This window comes from Camponotus vicinus, unplaced genomic scaffold, assembly GCF_025532165.1.
Source record: "Camponotus vicinus isolate PSW18456_S1 unplaced genomic scaffold, iyCamVici1.0 SCAF_1, whole genome shotgun sequence".
In the NCBI taxonomy this organism is placed as follows: Eukaryota; Metazoa; Arthropoda; class Insecta; order Hymenoptera; family Formicidae; genus Camponotus; species Camponotus vicinus.
Genome location: NW_028141945.1, coordinates 23,780,086 through 23,800,070, shown reverse-complemented (window position 1 = coordinate 23,800,070; position 19,985 = coordinate 23,780,086). Strand labels below are relative to the sequence as shown.

General features: G+C 32.9%; 3 protein-coding genes and 1 long non-coding RNA gene across 4 annotated transcripts; 2 read left to right on the top strand and 2 right to left on the bottom strand.

Annotated features, from left to right (window-relative positions):
* Positions 1-4,392: 4,392 nt before the first annotated feature.
* Positions 4,393-4,979, top strand: LOC145959770 (uncharacterized). The gene is made up of 3 exons (XR_014435176.1): positions 4,393-4,561; positions 4,715-4,824; positions 4,948-4,979. It is a non-coding gene; the product is annotated as an uncharacterized LOC145959770 (long non-coding RNA).
* Positions 4,980-5,609: 630 nt separating this feature from the next.
* Positions 5,610-10,869, top strand: LOC145959746 (proto-oncogene tyrosine-protein kinase ROS-like). The gene is made up of 6 exons (XM_083078886.1): positions 5,610-5,745; positions 5,962-7,406; positions 8,616-8,723; positions 8,907-9,124; positions 9,391-9,864; positions 10,096-10,869. The coding sequence occupies exons 2-6, from the start codon at positions 5,984-5,986 to the stop codon at positions 10,441-10,443; spliced, it is 2,571 nt and encodes an 856-aa protein (XP_082935012.1). The 5' UTR covers positions 5,610-5,745; positions 5,962-5,983; the 3' UTR covers positions 10,444-10,869.
* A 1,118-nt stretch (positions 10,870-11,987) lies between these two features.
* LOC145959754 (uncharacterized) lies at positions 11,988-15,813 on the bottom strand. The gene is made up of 4 exons (XM_083078902.1): positions 15,572-15,813; positions 13,404-13,766; positions 12,986-13,177; positions 11,988-12,804 (listed from the first exon to the last, which is right to left on the bottom strand). The coding sequence occupies exons 1-4, from the start codon at positions 15,630-15,632 to the stop codon at positions 12,371-12,373; spliced, it is 1,050 nt and encodes a 349-aa protein (XP_082935028.1). The 5' UTR covers positions 15,633-15,813; the 3' UTR covers positions 11,988-12,370.
* A 727-nt stretch (positions 15,814-16,540) lies between these two features.
* Positions 16,541-19,320, bottom strand: LOC145959604 (uncharacterized). Its single transcript, XM_083078647.1, has 2 exons — positions 18,571-19,320; positions 16,541-18,457 (listed from the first exon to the last, which is right to left on the bottom strand). The coding sequence occupies exons 1-2, from the start codon at positions 19,318-19,320 to the stop codon at positions 16,541-16,543; spliced, it is 2,667 nt and encodes an 888-aa protein (XP_082934773.1).
* Between the last annotated feature and the right edge of the window lie 665 nt (positions 19,321-19,985).

The following is a 19,985-nucleotide window of genomic DNA, read 5'->3' as shown; positions in this document are numbered from 1 at the left end:
TTCCGACTCAAAATCGATAGTTCTCCTTACTCACATAACCATTGAGCCAGAAATGTGCCTCGTCCGTATAAATTATTAATTTTTCATCAAGTTCTCCATCCTCAAACATTCCATTTATTGTTTTACAAAATTCGACTCGTTTTGCCATAGCGCGTTCAGTTAGCAATTGATGCGAGGTTATTTTATACGGATGCATATTCAGGAAATGTTTTAAAATCCTGTGCAACGTTGTTTTCGATATTTTAAGCGCTTGAGCACCTTTCCGAATGGATGCATTTGGATTTTGTTCGAAATAATTTTTAACCTTGTCAATATATTTTTCTACGGCAATAGATGCAGACGGGCCTGGCAGATCATGTCTACGGTCTTGAATTGTTCTATATTGCATGAAATTATCGATAATTCTGTCAAAAACAACACAAAAATTGATTTTAATGGAGATTTATTGCCGAAAAATGAAGTAATGTAACGCATAAATTTAAATAAATGATCAATTCTAACCTCTTAAGTGTCGTTTCCCTCGTAACTTTATGCGTTCCGTACTTAGAACAAAACCCCTTAAAAGCACTGCTATATATTTTTCCTCTAGAAAAGAAGCACTCGATGAGGTAAACCTTTTCTTCTGTAGTTAAATTATTCATTTTGACGTGCTCGAACTTGCTTCTACCACAGCCAAAATAAAATTGCGAACCTTCAAATATTCGATCATTAACTGTAAGACCCTATCGGAAGTCACGAAGGAGCGTACCTCGACAGTTTCAACACAATCCCATAGGACACCCTGTATATAACGGAACAGAGCTACTAAATATCGAGATAGGAAATCTGTCTAATAAAAAAACCATTCATCAAACATTCCTCAAGTTGTATCTATTAACGCTAATATTTCGATGGACAATATATTCAATAGCAATCACTAAAATTTATATTAATTTTCATTGTACATATATCCATTTATATACAATTATATACACATATTTTTATCGGTTTATATTTATTATTTCCCGGATTTGTTTGTGTTAACAATATAACATTTGCAAAAAACTTGACAAGGTAATAAATAAAAGAATTTATATAATTCTATGACTAATATTTAATAACTGTAGAAAAACAATATTTTTAACCTTTTTATTCTTGAAGTACAAACATTAATAAAATTTAACTTTAGTAATATCGGCAAATTTTTGAAAAGTAATTTGAGTTACGGTAAAATTGAGAAGAGTTAACTAACCCATCATGAGAAAGAATCAATTTGTTAGACAAAATTGTTTTAATAATTGCAAAGAGCTACACTTTCGCTTGCACTATTTGCCAAAAGCTGTTATGAATTCTCATTGACTCTTGTTAACCTATATTGATTGATTTTCTTTTTGATATGAGTTATATTTGATGTATAAGATGTCTTTAAAGAAAATAAAAAATAGATTTTACGATATGAATAAAACTATATCACATTCAATTTATATCATATAGGAATGGTATATATCAAACCGGTATTATTAAGCAATCACCTCAATGATATTCATTTCGTATTAATTCTTTTCATATGTTACACTTTATGAAGGATATTTCAATGTCCGAGAAAAGTGATCATCATATACTAAATTTCAAATCTGACCGGAGTCATTCTAATAATACTGTGAGAAATGAGCGAGAAGTCGATGAAGTTACACTTGCAAATATTTCTATCATCTCAGAGCCTATCGGTAAGTTGCAAAAAATGCATAAAACATTAATAACAAAATCTATAACGAAAAAGTGTAAATATAATTTAAATTTAAGAGAGAGTGGAAATCAAATCTGAAAATATCTTCCAGTAATGAGAAGAATATAAATTCTATTTCGTCCAAAAAAGAAATAGAAAAGCGTAACGTAAACATAACATTGTATATAAAAATTGTCATAATTTAAGGTGGTCAATTTTATTAATTTGCCACTCTGTTTTAAAGCAGTCGCAAATATTATACTTCTAATTTCTTAAGCTATAGGAATTTTTCGAAAAGTACTTATTTTGTTAAGTTATTTATTCGTTTTTGCCATGAATTAACGATTACTTTTGTAACGGTCGTATTTTATGGACGTTTTTCGCTCAGGATAGATCGCCGGTGCAAGGGTTTCTTTTGCAATAAAATGCGCGGTGTATGTGTAAATGTAAGTCTATTGATTGTATGTAATGTACAGAGTGTATATGTGTGTGTGTGTGTGTGTGTGTGCGCGCGCGCGCGTGCGTGTGTGTGCGAGTGTTAGCGCAGAAATGCGACGAGGTATTTCGTAAATGCCCTGTTTCGATATATCGAACTACGGGCTTTAATGTGCACGTGTTTATGTATCTTCGCGTGAAACTAGGCCAGTGTGCCTTTAAGAGTTTTTGCGGCACTTTTTACGCGAGGAATCCCGGCGTTCCGAGAATCCCCGGTCTTTGCGTGATCGACGGTTGCTTTCGCGGAAATAATAACTCGAGTTGGGAAATTGCAGCGATATGACAATCGTTTCCGGCTCTATTTAGCGGCTTTATTTAACGGCGGCGGCGGATGCCGCGAGACGGCTGCGCTATGCGCTCGGTGCGTTTGAAATACGCGGCGGCGGAAGCCGCGATAATCGGATGCGCTTTTGCGCTCGGTGTTCAAGAATGCGCGAGATAGGATCGCGTCGCGAAGGATGGAAATCGCGTTGCAGCTGGGTCGAGATCTCTCGACTCGGGGCGGCTCTGAGCTTCACCTTCCGTGATGGCCCAGCTGCAGGAATAGGCGGATGCACGCGTACTTGTGGAATCGAGATCGCTCGTCTAAGACGGAGTTCGCTCCACCTTTCGTCCGCAGTACTTGTGCTTGAAAGGATTCTCGGATTGTTCTCTGTAGCTTACTGCTAAGAGCGGATCTGGAGAATGGTACTTACAAGGGGAGTGCACGACGTGCCCCTCACCGATTCAAACGAGGATTTTTTTATGTGTAGTACCTAATTAGAAACAAGTTCTGTTAAAGCGAGAGAATGCGCTTCTCAAGCATTCGTCTGAAAAAAAATGTTGAAGATTTGCCAGCACTTCTTAAGACGTTGCGATGAAGCATTATCGAAACGCCCCGGTGGCTCGGTTGGTAGCGTTCTTCTTTTGTAACCGCGAGATCCCTGGATCGAATCTCGCCGTGTGTAACTATTCTTTTTTTCTTTTATTTTTGTGTAATTTATTTCTTTTTGTTCCTAGGAATATTTTATAACATTAATAAATAAATATTACAGTTTTTTTAATGATTGACATTTAATTTTTAACATTTTGTTCCATATATTAAAAGAAAATTCGAATGCTTTCTGTCAAAAATATAATATAAGGAAATGTTTAATATTATACGAGAAATATATTACTACTAATAAAATAAATAAGTAAATAACAATTATCAATAATAACGCGGATATTTTGGTAATATTTTTAATTATTTTATTTTACAATTAATAAAGATATTTTAAATTTTCTAGCTCTAGAAATAAGAATATTTCTTAAAAGTTTTATACGTTAGAGCTATATTTTTATTATTTTGCTCGGTCTCGGATCACTTTTCGTATACCTGACCTTGAGCAACAATAGCTACGAGTATTTTCGTTTTTTATATATTTCGACCTTTATTATATATTATTTACAATTAATGCTAATATGCTAACGGAAAAAAATAATTATTGTAAATTTACTTATTTATTTTATTAGTAGTAATATATTTCTCGTATAATATTAAACATTTCCTTATATTATATTTTTGACAGAAAGCATTCGAATTTTCTTTTAATATATGGAACAAAATGTTAAAAATTAAATGTCAATCATTAAAAAAACTGTAATATTTATTTATTAATGTTATAAAATATTCCTAGGAACAAAAAAAATAAATTACACAAAAATAAAAGAAAAAAAAATAGTTACACACGGCGAGATTTGATCCAGGGATCTCGCGGTTACAAAAGAAGAACGCTACCAACCGAGCCACCGGGGCGCTTCGATAATGCTTCATCGCAACGTCTTAAGAAATGCTGGCAAATCTTCAACATTTTTTTTCAGACGAATGCTTGAGAAGCGCATTCTCTCGCTTTAACAGAACTTGTTTCTAATTAAGTACTACACATAAAAAAATCCTCGTTTGAATCGGTGAGGGGCACGTCGTGCACTCCCCTTGTTAGACGCCGAAATGTGTCCTTTTTATAGCGGCTAATTGCCCGCGTCGGCGCGCGCGGCGGTGTAACCCCTTCCGAACGGTTTTTCGGAAACGGTGCGGTCGGGCCCGTTCGGAGGGGTTCGGGTTGCGCACCGAACGCGGGTTTTCGCCGGTCGGCGGTTCGGGCCATGTCGGCTATGATCGGCGGTATTCGGCCGATTTAATATTAACGGCTTAGGGGCCGTATGCGGAAAGATTAAAAAAGGTGGGCGCACCGCGTCCCTGCCTCTGTCCGGCGGGTGTTCTGCCGGGCGGCAGCTTCCGGCTGGTGTTCTGCCGGGAATTCGGAACGATGCATCGGGATGCATCGTTACACTTTTCTAAATCTTAAATGACGCAAAAAATTCTTATATTATTTTTTAAAGGTCAATACTGTGCTAATTTCCATATTTTGTAGTTTACATTTATTTTTTCTGTTTCCTTTATTTTTACATTAAATTGTCCTTTCTGATTTACTGAGATAATCCACTTAATCTTATATATAATTATGTTAATATGTACGATCTTAAAATCTCTAGAAAGCAGTTTGAACAAGCCAACATCTCTCAGAGCATTTGTACAATTCGACAGTCAATTCACAGAAAAAGTAAACGACATTTTTGTGACATTGCGGTAAAGAATCTAAATTGTTAGTTTGTATTCTTTCATTTTTCTCTCTTTTTCTTAAATTCAACGACATAAATATATCAAAATGTTAATTCTGTTATAATTTTGTTAAATATAAAATGGTTAAAATTTTATTTTTTTACAGATGGAACCAACCTGAATTTAATGATGAAATAATACAAGGGTACAATGTGCAATGTTTTTTCATCGGGGACTTAAAAGAGATTCAAACCTGCGACGATAAAAATATCACAACTACAAAATTGGAGCACACGGTGCACAATCTAACATCTAACACGACATATTATTTTCGAGTAGGTGCACATACTAAAATTGTTGTTGGTCCTTACACGGATTTAATCAATGTGTCGACTACACATGAAAATCCAATACCTAAAATATTACTCATAACGGGACTAGGTTTGCAAATATTGGACGTGGATTTAAACATTACTAATTTCTTAACGTCAGAGTACGTATACTGATAAAAAAAATAGTTATAATTAACATAAATTATTTTTAACACTAATTATAAAATTAAAATTATTATTATTATTTTGCACAAGTTTATTATTATTAACATTATAGTAGTAATAACTATAAAATTAGAAATTTCAATTATAATTTTTTACTATACAATTATAGTTGGCTCCTTTTTTCAGAAAAGTAATATATGCGGCTTATTCGATACAAGAACACAGAATTTATTGGAGTGTAGGAAGAAATCTAATGACATTGAAGATTAATGAAAATAATATCACAAAAATTGCTAGCTTCAATACTAATCTATATAATCTCTGCATTGACTGGGTAGCAAGAAATCTATATTTCATCTATAAAAAGTCAAGCTACTCTTATATTGTAAAGTTCGACTTAACAATGTGGGAAAATGGCATAATTAAATTTGATGAGATTTTTAAATCAATGTATTACCGCCTATAGGGTACGTTTACTACCGTTCATCTGAAAAAATAATTTTCCATTAAAGATTTATGCATATTTGTAATTTTTCTATAATTTTACATGGTTTTATAATTAAGATAAGTAAAAAAAATAATGTTATTATATAATTATAAGAATTTCGAATTTTTACTACATATAAGTCTGTTTTTGTTAAAATAATGTTTTATAATGAGTAAAATAATTACATATTTTTTAGAATTTTATATCGCCTATCATCCATGACATATAGAACAAATACAAAATATGATATGATGCAATATGATCTCGATGGAAAAAATGAGCAAATTGTTCGGATAAATTCATCCTTTTGCCTATTTCATTATACGAATTCTTATCGTGATATGATAATTGATAACATGAATAATGAGGAGCAGTTAATTTACTGGTTAAATAAGAATGACTTATTTGTGATAGACAGTAACATTTCTATGTGCAATACGATTTTACACAAGGAAAACATAAGTGATAACATGTACTTCAAATTTATGACGATTGACAAATCAAACATTTACATTTTAGCACAAAATCTGTTGAATTTTACTCTTTACGTTTTGAAAAAGAAATATGCAAGTCTCAAGAGCGTAAATGCAGAAGAATATGTTGAAAAGAAAATAATAAGAACAGATAAGATAAAAACATTTTATAGAATTTATGCTTTTGATAAATCTTTACAACCATATCCTCCAATGAGATGTCTGACACCTGACGAAAAAGTTTATAATTTTGAGAATGTGACTGCAACGACAAACAGCATCATTGTAAATCTTTCGGAGCCGGTTGTAAAGAGTGGATGCAAAAAATATAATTTACCAACTACTATATATACTATCTATGTAAGCCATTGTGTAGACAACAACCTCAACAAATCTAAAGAATTTAATGTACAGACGTACGAGCGATATTATGAGATTGAGAACTTAACACCATTTACAGAGTACAAGTTGAAGTTTACTTTAAGCAATTTTTACTTTGACCAATTATCAATAAATCCATTCAATTCGAATGTGATACCAATAAAAACTAATCCGGGCAAGCTTAATGCACCAGAAAACATAAGTGTTCTAGTTTTGACGCCTATTATAGCAGTAGTTCATTGGATGCCACCCAAGGAATTGAACTGCATGGTCGTGACCTACGAAGTGCATTGGAAGCCAGTTACATTAGTGAACGGCACGCAACAAAAGGGCAAACAATTTATCAATGTGCCGAAACGTATGGCAGACGGCAGATTTTTCACAAAGATTAACTTGTCGCTACCAGTACAAGATTACTTGATACACGTGCGTGTGTATCCAATTAATTTCAGCGATTTCTACAACGAGAGTTTAAGCAAGATCGCTCACATATACTCAGAACCAAACAATATTACTTTGAGCGGGGTTAACATAAATAGCATGGACATTTCATGGATCCCAAACATTAATTTTACGATCCCTCCTACACTAGAGTACAAAGATATTGCAGCAGAAAAGTGGCTAACAATGAATTATATTAAATTGAATTATAACAAAGGAATAACATATCATATCGAAAATTTAAAATCGAGAACTTTATACAAGTTTCGCTTGATATTGAGATATCCTGAATATGAGGAAAATTTTACATGGCCGGCTGATGAAAGATTTATTTTTCCAACACTTGGTAAGCAAACGAAGATACCCATACAGCACAGTAAGAATGCATGGATATATCAAAAAATAATTTCATTAAAACATTGCAATATTGCAAATCCATTGTAAAACTGCTGAGTTATTGTTATAAGATTGTGAAAAGTTAAGATGTCCGCTTTTTGCAATGAAATATTGTAGCAATATTACAGTGTAATATATTGGAAAGAATGCAATGTTATTGCAACCATGTTTTTGTTTTTGTTGGATGAATATCTTGGAAACATATAATTAAATTAAAAGCTCGATATAAATAGAAGTTTGCAATATCTAAGATAATCATGTCTAAGATAATATATTGCAAAATTGTATTTAAACGTAATCATATAACATAAAATATTATATTTTTTATACAAAATTACTTTAAACTCTTACTTACGAATTACTTTTTTTATTTCAAATGTTCTATATACTCTTATAATGGGTACTTTATACACATATATATATATTAGTTATAGAATTAATTATACATTACTAATTATATTTTTATTTAAAAATTTAAAAAATCCGTTATAATTATATATATTTGCATATGAAAAGTACATAAAAATGCATAGAAAAATATGAGATAGATATAATAATATCTATTCTTAATATAATAAAAAGGTATATTATCTTTGAAGATTAATATTGTATTCGTACATGAAGTGAAAATATATCATAAAATATATTGTAACATTGATATAAAATGTTATCTATATTTTAATAAAAAAATAGCAATGCTTATCTTTAGCTTAGAATTACATTTACTCGACTGATATTATTTCTGGGTCATTAATTCATTTGACTTCTGCAAAAAGTAAAATTCATCGCATATATACAAATATAAAAAATATATTATTACATTATTTTTATAGATAAATTAAAGAGTGTTATAGTTTTACACTGTTTTCAAAATATAAATATCATTTTGCTAATATCTAATTCATACTTTGTTAATTTATATTTCTACAATGTTTTCGTAATGTTGCATTGCAATTTGCAATATTGCAATATTGTTGCAAAGTAGTTGTAACATTCTGTGCTGGCATAGATATTATAATATTATGTGCTAATTTTCTTAGATATGAATAGGCCTAAAATTTAAAAAAATTAAATTTTTGTAATAAAGTTATAAGTAAAAATAAATTTGTAAAAACATACACACACGAAAATATTAAACTTATATTTTTGCTTAATATAGATATTTCGAGCACTCCTGAAATAATACCGAAAACATATTACTTATTATTAGTGATGTTAAGTTTTATCGTTATAATTACTATAATCTGCGTCTACTACTTTTATTATTGTAAGTATATTTGATGTAGGTATCGACTTGAATTGTAGATTATACATATATATCTGATATAATATCTAAGAATTTACTGAAAATAGTAATTTACTTATATAAAACTAAATGAATAAATTTACTAAAAAACGAAAAATTTTATAATACGTATTATTACATAATTAAGTCGAAATTTTGTAACAGTGTATCGTCAACGCAGAAGTAATAATGAACAATTTTTGTCTTCAACAATGACCGATGTAGAATTGGAGATTCTACATGAAGTATCTTGCCGAAACACTCAATTCAATATGATTTACAATCCTATGTTACATTATAATCCGGATGATTATGCGATAACTAAAATCGCACGTAAACAAATTACATTTACAAAACTTATTGGTAGCGGCGCATTCGGAATGGTAAAAATTAATTTTTTCAAGCAATATTTCAAATTAATTTCTGGATCAACAAACCAGATATGTATTTTCTAATAAAGATATAAATTACATGAATTTTTATAACAGATTATAAGTAATATAAAATTTAGATGAGACAACAAACATGCACTTTATTATATATTTTTCGTTGAATTATTTAATATAAAGTAAAATATAATATTACTTGACATTAAACTATACATTTTCTAATGAAGTACGTATGTAAATTTGTGTGAAATATTTCGCAGGTGTATCAAGGAACTGTGAAGAACTTAGAAAGATCGGGCACAGAGATATCCGTTGCAATAAAAACGGTTCGAAAAGATGCTTCTTCCCATGAGAAAAAGAAATTGTTAGAGGAAGCTGAGCTTATGAATCATTTTCGACACAAACATATATTAAGATTGTTGGCCGTTTGTTTAGATGGGTATTCTCCGATACTAGTATTGGAATTGATGGGAACTGGTGATCTGTTAAAATATTTGAGAGATTGTCGAAATTTGCAAGCGTCAGATACGCATGCTCTGCGTTTGCAGGATTTGCTCGCCATGTGCGAAGATGTTGCGCAAGGTTGTTGCTACTTGGAAGAATTGCGTTTCATACATAGAGATCTAGCGTGTCGAAATTGCTTAGTATCCGCGAGAAATCGTGAGAATCGTGTCATCAAAATTGGAGATTTTGGACTAGCTAGAAATATCTACAAGAATGATTATTATCGCGTGGTAAATACAATTATTAAAAAAAATTATTGATTAAAAAATGAATTCTTTTGAAAATACTTTCCATTTTTTTATCATAATAGTATTGTGCATTGTTTCTTTAAGTAATATAAAATATAAATAATTTTTATTTATATATAGCAACAGATAAATGAACGTTTTTCATTTTACACATATTCTAAAAATGAACAACTTGAACCAGAAAATTAAATTTTTGTTAAAATCATGTTTTAGAATGAAGAAGGTTTCCTTCCTACTCGCTGGATGGCACCCGAATCTTTGATGATCAAAATATTTACTTCTCAAAGCGATGTTTGGTCATTTGGGGTATTAATGTGGGAAATTACATCGTTGGGTGAGCGACCTTACACTGCTAAGACTAATGAAGAAGTGATAAATTATGTACGTGCTGGAGGCAGATTGCCGATGACTCTTAACTGTCCGTCACCATTGTACCAGTTGATGCTGCGTTGCTGGAGTGCTGCGGATGCTAGACCAAATTTCAAATTTTGTCTGAAAAATATTATAGCATTAAGAGAGAACATGGAAGATGCCTTACTGAGTCCAGTCGATACTATTTAGCCGATATAATTACATTAATGTTTATCTTATTTTCCAAACGATTCAATAAATCTTAATGTAGGAAAAATATTTCTAGAATATTTCTAAATTGATTCTGTTATTTTCAGATTTAATCTTAATATGAGATTAATCAATAAAGATAAAAGAAATTTTTTAATCTTACCTTCCATAAAATTTTGATTATTATTAAAAAATATTACATCCGTTTTCATGATTGTACAAAATCAAATAATATAATGATATATTTAATTTGTGTTTTTGAGTAAGCGAAATCTAATGATTGCGATTATATATATATATATATCCCGCAAAACACTATTATATATATGTTACATCAATGTTATAAAACCGATTGTTACACATAATGTTACACGAGTGTTACCGATATGTTACTGTAACATAATTATTTCCCACTCATAAATGTAACATGTTATATAACATTTGTTACATAACAATTACATATTAAAATTATATTTTGGTTATATTATTATAATTGTTATATGTATATAACTAATACTTATAATTAAACATGGTTTCTTTTTTCAATATAAATATTTATTTTATGCATGTTAAAATATATGTTTTATTTAATTTTTTGTATATTTTACAAAGACTACATAATACTGATAAATGACGCATATTATTAGAATAAAAGCATGTTAAATATACGCATATGTTTTTAAAAACATAATTTTATAATAAATAACTAAACATTTTATATAGTAATATATAAACACATTTAAAATATATATTATAAACAGAACTAAACAGATATAATCATTTAAAAATTTAAATCATTTAATACTTTATTATAAAGTTTTAAATTATAGAAATAAAAATAATTAATTTTTGTATATTTTTTTATATTATTTATTCTATATAATAATTTGTACTTTATTTGGAACCTTTAAGCTATTTAAGAGAAACTAACAAAAAAGTACATTAATTTTATAATAATCGATATTATAAACAAAAAAAGGTAGCATATTGAAGAGCTATCCACATAAAATAATATAAATAAAGGTTGTATAATTAACAAAAAATATTGTTAAAAAATTTTTCATGAAACGACAGTGTTTGATAAAATGTTTAAAAATAGTATTCAATTATTTCAAAATAAACCTTTATCAACTTTATATAAAACATTTAATAATTAGAATATACTTACAAATAAACTTCTTTAAACATTTTTAATTAGTTTACTTTCAAAAACGTTTAAAAAATTAATTTTATGCCAATTTTAAACTTAAACTTTTACTTGGAAATAACTTTATTTTATAATTGTACGTAATCTATTATATGAATCTATATACTTATTAATTAGATCAGCTCCACATTGAAACACAGCTTAAGAAACAGTCTTTATTATACTCTAAAAAATTTTTAATGTGAATATTAACTTGAATTCATTACTTTCTATTTGCAGAACTTAGTATTTTAAAAATAATATTGCTATATGTATATATATATATATATATATATATATATATATAATACTGTTTTTTAAGTAATATTATATGCAAACTAAATTAATTCAAAAATAATTATTTGAGAAATTATCAAAAATTGTTTATTATAAAAGTTATAAACTTTGTTTTCCTTTTATTCAATATCAAGATGAAAATTAAATGTGATTAGAAAATATTGGTTTAATATTTTTTACAAAAAATTGCACTTGAATTGTGTGTAAAAAAAGGATAATTATATTGTGTGTGTGTGTGTGTGTGCGCGCGCGCGCGCGTGTGTGCGTGTGTGTGTATGTGTGCGCGTGTGTGTGTGGCGCGTGAGCGTGTGTAAAAATTATATATATAATAATCATTTTTTGCACACAATTGAAATGCAATTTTATATAAAAAAATATAATCTACTCATATATTGTTTCTCTTTGCTTTGTTTCTCTTGTGAATCTTTGTTTTGCAAAACGCAATCAATCACTTGCAGCTTCATCAAATTCTTTTTGGGTATAATTTGTGTGCATACCTAACACTACTTCTCTCATATGTTTTATGAGATATAAAGAAGCAACTCCAAAATTTTCCTTACGACCCTTCCACGAACATAACAAAGCACATTCATTTGTAAGAACTTGTGATAATGTATTTCTAATAATTTCACGCGCAGTATGACTACCAATTTTTCGGACAAAAGTTTTATATTCGCTAATAAATATTTCTCCTTCATTTTTTAATTTTTCTTCCATCTGAAGAATTTCATTAATAGTTTTTAAAGGTAAGCACTTCGTTATTCGATCTGTAGAAACTGGTAATACTCCGCCTGGCGTAATATCGTCAATACGTTGTTGAAGATTTGTAAAGTGAATGTCAGATGCTGCAACCATTCTCTTTAATGTCTGAACGTTTTCTGAAATCAAAAATGTATAATAAATAAAATTTTTATAATGAAATTATAAATAAAACATTGCTAATGTCCTATAATATTAATTTTGCAAGTTTCAAAGATATTTATCTCATCAGAAATACATAAATGTTTAAATCGACAAAGTAAATTTACATCCTACTAGATAATTTTGACATCCTTTTACCTTGTGTTTGTAGAACTGTTGACATTATGTCATCTCTTATTTTGCGCATTTCCCGTTTCACTTTATGTATCTCCTCTTTAATTTGTTGCATATTATATGCTACATTTTTTAATTCATTGATCTTAATTTGTGACGATGAAATTGATGAACGTTCAACAGTATCTCTTCTAGAATAACTTTCTCTTTCGGCTTCTATGGCCCATATTCTGAATCCTCTTTTATCGATAAAAGTGCCTCTAAAAGTGGCATATAAGCCTTCTGATTGGCTACAGGCCGCTTTTAGGAGCACTTTTATCGATAAAAGAGGATTCAGAATATGGGCCTATATAAATATATTATATATGTATAAATGTATAAATATAATGAATAACTATAATTAGTATAAAGAATTAATTTTTAATTTTTTAACTATATTTACCATAATCATTATTTTCATTAGAAGTTGATAGAATTGACTGTGATGATAATTCTGGCTGATGGCTTCTCTGATAATCAGTATTTGGCCATTGAGGTAGTTCAGGTTTCTTTTTTTTTTCAATTTCTTGGGTATTATTATTATTATCCGAACCGCTGCTATTTGCATGTATATCTCGGGTAGACTTTTTTTTTATGACTTTTGATTTGACCTTTTTACGCTCGTCTTCTTTATCTTCTTCAGAATCGTGATCAGAATTGATTTGTTTATTAGGAATTCTCGTTCTGAAACCTTTTCCTAATTGGGATTCTTCGCAAGAAGTATAATTTTTATCTTCTGCCACTTTTCGCGCTTTTTCAACAGTAGCTAAACAGTTGGAACAAAAATAATTAAATAAATGGAATAATTGACTTGCAAAAGTACCCAGACAGCACAGGACATCCTATGGATATTCATTTTATATCCATTTTACGTCCACACGTCCATGGACATGAAATGAACATCCATCGTACATTCGATTTGAGACATCCGTTAATGGCCAATATTTGGACGTCCATAAGATGTCCGATCTTGGACATCAAAGTTTCGCGCAAGCACGCAAGGATGTGTTAGTTCGTTCGTTTACCGCTACGCGACGTGCGATGCGCTATCTTTCTCGTATTTAAGTTTTAGTTATGAGAATTATATAAAGTTTGCAAAAGGTAACAAATAAGATTAAAAATATACTGTTCAATTTAATTTCTGATCTAAATCACGAGTTTCAGATATTAAATTGATTTTATAAGTTGGACAAGTAAATGTCCGGCGAATAATTTAATATAAAATAATGAAACAAATTTAATATAAAATAATGAAAAATTTAATATAATAAATTTAAATTTTTTCATTAAAATATTTTGTAAAAATTATTTATACCTATTTTTAAAATATTTTTTTAATGTTCAAAACAAGTCCAATTTTAGTCCGTTTGGTCTTTAAAATGGACATTTTTGGGATGTCCAAAATAGTAACACTGGATATCCATAAAACATCCTAAAGATGTTTTAGGCTCTAATCTGGATATTTTAAATACGTATGAAACGTCCAATTTGTTTATTTTTAATACGTTTTTAAGATGTCATTGTGCTGTCTGGGTAGGAACTAACAGAATTATAATGGATGTTTTCCTTTTACCGACACAAGTTGACACAAGCTGACACAATCATCATTCTGTCTTTTTTCAACATTCAGGCGTAATAAAAGATAGAATGATACTTATGTCAGCTTGTGTCAACTTGTGTCGCTAAAAGGAAAGCGTACAATATTATCAAATTACTAATATCTGGCTACGTTCCAAAATGTCATTCGGATGCATTTCCTCTCTTTCTATATATCACTCAACACTGATAAAAAATGAATAAAAAAAGTTCTTATCACAGTATTTTTCTACATTTACTGGAACTAACTGCCATGTCTGAACATCAGGATTGATACGTTTGGATATTAGAGATGGTACATTTTTCATATTATTTGGTGGCCACCAACACAAATAATTAATGCCAACATCTTTTTGAAGCCAATTTGTAGGTACTTCAGATACCAGTTCATCATCACAAAATAATGAAACAACTGCATAAGCCATTATTCTAAATGTAGAAAAATTATTGTATTTACAATTAGTATGGATTACACACACACATTAAAAAATTATTCCAATATTATTGTTGTTTGTTTTAATATTTTAATATAAAATATAATAATTATGTAAAATAATGTTTTATAATAATGAAATCTTTAACATTTTATCAAAGTAAATAAAAATATGTAAATGATAGGATAGGTTATGAAATTAGGTTATGAAATACATTAACATTAGGCGATTTTTGGCGTCCTTCTGGTATAACAACCAATATGTACCAGAGTGTCTTACACATTGATAAAACTTACGTACGTATATATGTTTTATCAATGTGTAAGACATTCTGGTACACATTGATTGCTATACCAAAAGCACGCCAAAAATCATCTATTATTTTTAAGTTTTTCGAGATTCATTCAATAAAATTAAACTAACTGATAGTTTTATGTAATAAAATGGTCAAGATATACATATTATTAATATTTACAAAATAGTAAATAACAAATAACAAAATTAAATAATAAATTTTAAATAATAAATATCAAAATTATACCTGTCGTATATTCACTTCTCGTAAACCTCGTGAGACAAAAGGTACCGCAATCATTCGCCATTTTGGCTCCAATAAGCGGTTCATTCAAATTATATATTTACATGACCCCTTAATGATAAGGTATTTTTGGCAATTAATTTCAGCCATTTTTTGCATTTTTTGTTATTATTTTCGCTTTTTGGGATGCGAAATAAACGAAAAACCTTTTTCGCTTTGATTTCTATAGCCTTTTATGCAACAACCTAGTCACGAATGCTTCTCAGATTTCACATACAGCTTAGAAAATTGCACTTAAAGTGTACATACATACGTAACAAAAGTGTACACTTGTACTTTTTGGCGTCATTTTGGCTCCAAATCCTTATACATGGGTCCATATTCTGAATCCTCTTTTATCGATAAAAGTGCTCCTAAAAGCGGCCTGTAGCCAATCAGAAGGCTTATATGCCACTTTTAGAGACACTTTTATCGATAAAAGAGGATTCAGAATGCAGGTGTTTTGAACTTCAACAAAACACGTATTATGTGCGGAAGCCGATACACGGCATCCCTATGAGAGAAGCCATTGAGAATCCGCCTTAACTCTCCCTCTCCTGCTCCTCCCTGCCCTGACAGAGCATGCGCGGGTCACCTGCTGCGCAGCGGGAGCTGCGTCTCTCGTCATAGTGTCTCTCATCCAGCAAGATACTTGCTGGGATGCCGTGTATCGGCTTCCGCACATAATACGTGTTTTGTTGAAGTTCAAAACACCTGCATTATGTGCCTTCGGCCGATACACGGCATCCCTATGAGAGACGTGTTTGGTATCTGCTGGTGACCAACTCAACGCTATGTGATGCTGAAAGGGTTAGAAAAAGGAGTAGATAAATCTATACATTGCGAATAATATAATTCTTGTTTATTGCAATCTCTCCTAGACCCTAAAGGTATTTAAAAGGAAAAATAAATACTCTTCTTTTCTTCCTTTTCTTATATTGGTGAAAAGTTATTAAATATTGGACTAGAACTGCTTTTGTTCGTGCTCGATATCTCTTTGCAATAATGTTTTCTGAAGGTCTCAACGCATCTCCAGTTTCCTCTGTCTAATATGTCCTGGACTGGTAGGTCGTCCAGCCAGCCACGGGAAGCTACTGCCGCTCGAACACTTCCAGGAGAAGAATCTATTCCTGCTTCCTTTAAAACAGAACGGACCCATCCAGCAATTGATGTCCTAGACGCTGCTTTGACTGGACCTGCTACCGTGATAAAAAGTTCATCCAATCCTGTATTTGCTCGTCTCTCCTCTGATTTCTTAAGAAGAGCTCTGATCCAAGTGATTGGACAAAGCCAAATGTTGGGGTGTCTTGATAGCTTCCATCCTGACTGTCTGAAATGCCCTCGATCGGTCTTTGAGCCGAAAGCCGGCCATAGAATTATCGTATCTCCGAGATTCGTTAAGAAGTTCCTCGATATCTTTAATAAAGTGAGATCATGGATGCGACGTCCTGAAACCGACAGAAGTAAAGCTGCCGTTCTTCTCGAAACCTCAAAAAAGGATAGGTTCCGCGTTCCTGTGCTCAACCAATCCAGTAGCCGTTGAACGTCCCAGATCTCTGCTCTCGTCTCCTTGGGTTTCTCTAGGGAAATTGCTCTTAAGACTTGGCGTACTAGAAAATCTGATGATAGGGATAAAGTCGACTTCCCAGAGCAGAAAGTAGTAACTGCTGACTTATGGACTAAGATGGTACTGTAAGCAAATTTCTTTGTGATAAAAAGATTTGCTAAAAATCTGCCCAAGTCCCTACCTTGTGGATTTCCAGGGTCAATACCGTTGTCTCTGCACCAGTCAATCCATCTCTGGATGGGATCTCTATATGTCCCCAGCGTAGATAGGCGCCAGCTCTTGGTAACTAGCATCTTCTCTTCAGAAGACCAATCCTGGACTAGGTGTTTCCACATCCAATCCTCCACACTTGGAGACCAAGACGATGCACCTCTGGGGGAGGCTGTTGCGTTGTGACATCTATCAGGACCTCCTCTAGTTTTTCGATTATCATCGGAGGTTCCTTGCTCCTCCTCTTCAAGTCTGACATCCAGAATGTCCTCTCCCACCTGGGTGCCACGATCAATACCTGTCCTTTGCATTTGTTTAAGTGGGCTAGGACTCTGGGTATCAGGCTGGGTGGTGGGAACACCCATCCCAGTTTGCATTCCCATGGACGACTGAATGCGTCTATAAAGTAAGCGCACTGATCTCTCGAGTCTCTGGATACATAGCGCTCGATTACTGCTGATTCTGCTGATGCGAAAAGGTCGATGTCTGGCACGCCCCACCTTTTGAAGATCTGGTTTGTTGCTTCTGGGAGGAGATGCCACTCCGGCAGGGTCTTCTTCCTGGAAAGTCGATCTGCAATCCCGTTGTATCTCCCCGGGAGGTAAGCCGCTGATAGCTCTATTTGGAGAGTGTCTACTAGTCTCAATAATTGGAACGTGAGATTGAGAAGATCTAGAGACTACGTGCCCCCTTCCTTTTGGATATAGGCCACTAGTGTACGATTGTCTGTCTGCAAGAGGATGTGGGCTTTCCGGAGAAACTGCGCCTCCTGTTTTATCGACGCATAAACCGCGTACATTTCCTTGCGATTCGAGTGCCACTTTTTCTGCTCTGTTGACCAGTTTCCTAAGAGAAAAGTGCCATTCAATTGGGCTCCCCATCCTGTATCTGCCGCGTCTGTGGTTAGAAAATGCGTGATCTCTCTCTTGTGGAGGTTGGAGGTGGAGGTTGTGGCTCTGCACCACCACTGCAGCTCTGTGTCTACTGTTCTGGGAATCGACCGACTCTCCCTCAACCTCCTCTGTCTGAAGGTCATGCAGAATCTTTGAAGATGGCGGCAGTGAAGCCGACCTCTGTGGACGACGAAATTGGCGAAGTTGAGGAGACCCAAGAGGCGTTGAACCTCTTTTAATGTAGCCCTGCTTCTGGAGCGAATGTCCGTGACGAGCTTCGTGATTTTTTGTACTTTTTTGTCCGGGAGTATGATCCGGTTCCTGCCAGTATTCGAGATCACTCCCAAAAATTCTATTTCCTGGCTTGGAGTCATAACACATTTGGTGTAGTTGACGTGCCAGCCCAGAAATTCCAGCAGGCTTACTGCTTCCTTCGTCTGGGAGTCCAACCTGTCTCTGTTTTGAGAGGCCAGGAGGAAGTCGTCCAGATAAACGACTACCCTCATACCTCGCGAGCGAAGGGTCTCTGCGATCCAGTTCGTTATAACCGCAAAGATATGAGGGGCAGATGAGAGGCCAAAGGGCAAGCTCGTCATCTGGAGAAGCTCTCTGTCGTATACGAGACGGAGGAGCTGCTGATGATTCTCGGCAATCGGTACGTGGAAGTATGCCTGTGCTATGTCGATCCTGGTCATATAATCGTTGACCTGCAAAAATTCTGGAATTTTGTAATGTGAGATCAACTGAAATTTCCTTATTCTGACATGGGCATTGAGACCTCTCAGGTCGAAAATGGGCCGCACACCCCCGCTGCTTTTCTTTACTAAGAACATCCTTGATACAAAACTTGGACCCTCTCTTTTTGGAGTTTCAGTATGCCCTGCTGTTTTAGGAGAGCTATTTGTTCTGACATCTCCGGTGATAGTCTTGTGATAAATCGAGAGTGCCTCCAATTGCTGATCATGCGAGGCTTTGAGATTAATGAGATTCTGGTCCCTGTAATGAATCTTAGAACATGTGGAGGCGCTCCTAATTCCTTCCATCTTTCTTGAAAGGTTAGCAGCTGACCTCCTGAAAAGACTCAAACTGCTACATAGTCATTTACCTGTCTTCTTCCGGGAGAAATCCTCGGACCTACCTCTGGACTCTTTTTTAACTCCACTCCTGACCTTGAAGGGATTCCGTTGTGTGGTGAAAACCTCCCTCGAGTTCTGGGATGCTCTGCCCGTACGAAAGAAATGATTGGATCTCGGTTGTATGGTGTCTTTCCTGGTCGAAGGCTTCTTGCTCGATAAGTATGAAGGAAAGTTTAGCCATATCTGTGAACCTCCCAATGATTGAATTAACGCTTGAAGACTCTCTTTTTCGAAAAGGTACTCCGCGCTTGGAGGAATCTTCCGCAGTACTGATTGAGTGGTCTTAATTGGAAGCTCTCCCAAAAGTCGTTCTCTTCTTCCTTCAATAGCTTCGGCTCTCTTTCCACAAATAGTCTGCAGAATCTGATCTGACGTCTTAGATATCTGAGAGCCTGGCCCGAAAACTGAGGACAATCTGTCAAATAATGACTCAGGGGATAAGTTTGTTGGATTTGCAAAAGCCCAGTCTACGATACCCTGGAGACCATTCTGTAATAATTCTTTCTGTTCCAGGACTGCATTGCAAAGGCCTCCTAAAACTCGGTCTACTGGTAATAATAGATCTTCTTTCC